Source organism: Ailuropoda melanoleuca, chromosome 13 (assembly GCF_002007445.2).
Source record: "Ailuropoda melanoleuca isolate Jingjing chromosome 13, ASM200744v2, whole genome shotgun sequence".
Classification (NCBI taxonomy): Eukaryota; Metazoa; Chordata; class Mammalia; order Carnivora; family Ursidae; genus Ailuropoda; species Ailuropoda melanoleuca.
Window position 1 is genome coordinate 43,526,642 of NC_048230.1, and position 2,152 is coordinate 43,528,793.

The following is a 2,152-nucleotide window of genomic DNA, read 5'->3' on the forward strand; positions in this document are numbered from 1 at the left end:
CTCGGCCGCGCAGTCCGCACCGCCGCGCTGCCCGGCCCTCACTGCCGCCCGCGCTGCGGAGCCCGCGCCTTTTATGCCGCCGCGGGAGGGGCCTCGGCGCTGCCGACGTCAGCGGGGGAGGAATCCCGCTTTAATTGTCTGCGGCCCGGCCCCCGGCGCCGGGCGGGGGTCGTTCGGGCGCGCGTGGGGGCCGCCTCCTCCGGTCTCTCCCCCCGCCCACGCCGAGCCGGCACCGCTTCCCCGAAGGCTCTGAGAGCCGCGGCGGGCGGGGGGGGGCGGCTAGGGGCTGGGACTATAGGTTGGGCCACCTGCATGATGTCCCCAAATTTCCGACGGGGCTGGGGGCGGGTGGGAGGCCGCAGCCGGCACGGGAGACAGAATTCGGTTCAACCCGCTTGGCCCCACAGAACACCCTCGCGGCCCAGGCCGGTAGCGTTCGAGGCTGGACCCGGTCCCCAAGGACTCAAATCGTCTACACTCGTGTGCCGGGTGAGGAGCGCTGAGGAGCGGAGCCTCGCACGGCCGCTGAATCCTGAGAGGGGGTCGCGGGGCTGCCGCACGGTTCTTGGATGCCCGTGTGGGGTTGAAAAGCCGCTCTACACCCTGGGTCTAGGGACTTCTCCACGACCTCGTTGCTGGCTCTCCAGCCTCCCTTCCACAGGCCCGGGGCTTTGGGGACGCGGCTACGTCCCGGGGGAATGGCAACACCACCCCCCTCCCCGAGCCGGCGGGGCGGGCGGGCACTTCTCGGATGGAGCCTTTCCTGCCAGCGCAGCCGGCTCGATTCCCGGCAGACGGCGCCGCGGGGGGCTGGACGCTCCCTGCAGCCCCGGGGGAAGCGCTGAGCCGGCCGCGCTTCCGAGGGGGCCGCGCGGGCCGACCCTTCCGCGCTCACGGAGCGCCTTCCCGTCGCGGAGGCGCGCGTGCCCGTCTGTGTCCGTGTGCGCGTTGGGCTGTCTGTACTGCATGAGCCCCAGCTCGGCCCACTTCTCCGCGCATGGCAGGCGCGGAGGGGGTCCTGGTCATCGGCGGGGTCGTCGCCCGTGTGGAGCCCCCCACACGGTGGCACTTTACTCACAGTCGCCCTCCGGCCCCTCCCCCCTGCACCTGTTTTCTCAGTAGCAGCGCCGGGAGACTGGGCTCCCAGATTCCCGTCCGGGTGGGGACGCCCGGTTCGGGGCTCCGGACAGGCCCGAGCCGCTGGCGCGCCCCAGGCGGTCAGAGTTCCGAGGTCCCTCTTAGCGCAGGAGGAGACTGAGGCTCCAGGATCCCGAGGTCGGGCTCCAGGTGACAGCAGGAGCCTGGGCTACAGCCGAGGTCCGGGAGGCCCCGCTGACGCCCCAGACCCTCCCCCCCAAGTCGGGGCGCCACGCTGGCGGTCCCCAACCCGAGGACCCACAGGCCGCTGCAGGGTGCGGGGACTGGGCTGTCGCCCCGCGGGTGCGAGGCGCAGCCGCCTTTATCGAGACCTTTTCAAGAAACCAGTCTCCTCCGTCCCTCTCAGCGGTCGCGTCCCACCCGTGCCCCCAGGCGCCCCGCGGCCGGCGTTCTTTGGGCGCCTCAGTCCTGAACCTTCCCGGAGCCCGCGCGTCCTTCGGCCTCCGCTTCTCGGCACCAGAGGGACCCCGCGGGCCGCACGCGGCAGTCCCGGGCTTTGAGCCCCGCGGCCCCAGGGGCTGTGCGCGTTCTTCGCCTCGGCGCCCGGGCCGCGGGAGGGGGCTGTCCGCCCGCGCCCCTGCGGGTTTGCGCCCGGGTCTCCCCCGGCTAGAAGGCGACTCGGGGGGACCTCCCCGGCGGGGGCCCCGGGGGCGAGGCTGTCCGGGGCGGAGAGGGAGGGCTCGCGGCAGAGGGCGCGTGGGGGCGGGAGAAGAGCCCCGCCAGGTCCGTGGCAGGCTGCGCGGACGGAGAGGAAACCTTCCGCGGGGCCTTGCGTCCTGAGCCGGCCGGGCTTACCCACGTCCAAGACGGGGACCCGGGCTTTCGCCGCCAGGAGAGGGGAGCCTCCTTCCCTCCCGCCGCCCCGCAGGGGATGGAGGGGCGGGCCTCAGAAGGGGAGGAGGGACCCTGGGGCAGTCTGGGGCAGCGGGAGCGAAGTGTGGAGTTCCGAGGCGAGGAGATGGCGGTCAAGGGCCGGACCCCTCCTCCCGGGCGA

At 73.8% G+C, this 2,152-nt stretch overlaps 1 protein-coding gene across 1 annotated transcript in view; it reads right to left on the bottom strand.

The window, feature by feature from the left end:
* Positions 1–968, bottom strand: part of NPTX1 (neuronal pentraxin 1) — a 9,797-nt gene extending 8,829 nt beyond the window's left edge. Inside the window, exon 1 of the mRNA XM_034641546.1 lies at positions 882–968. Coding sequence (XP_034497437.1) covers positions 882–968 — 87 coding nt within the window. The remainder of the gene's footprint in view (positions 1–881) is intronic.
* Positions 969–2,152: the final 1,184 nt, after the last annotated feature.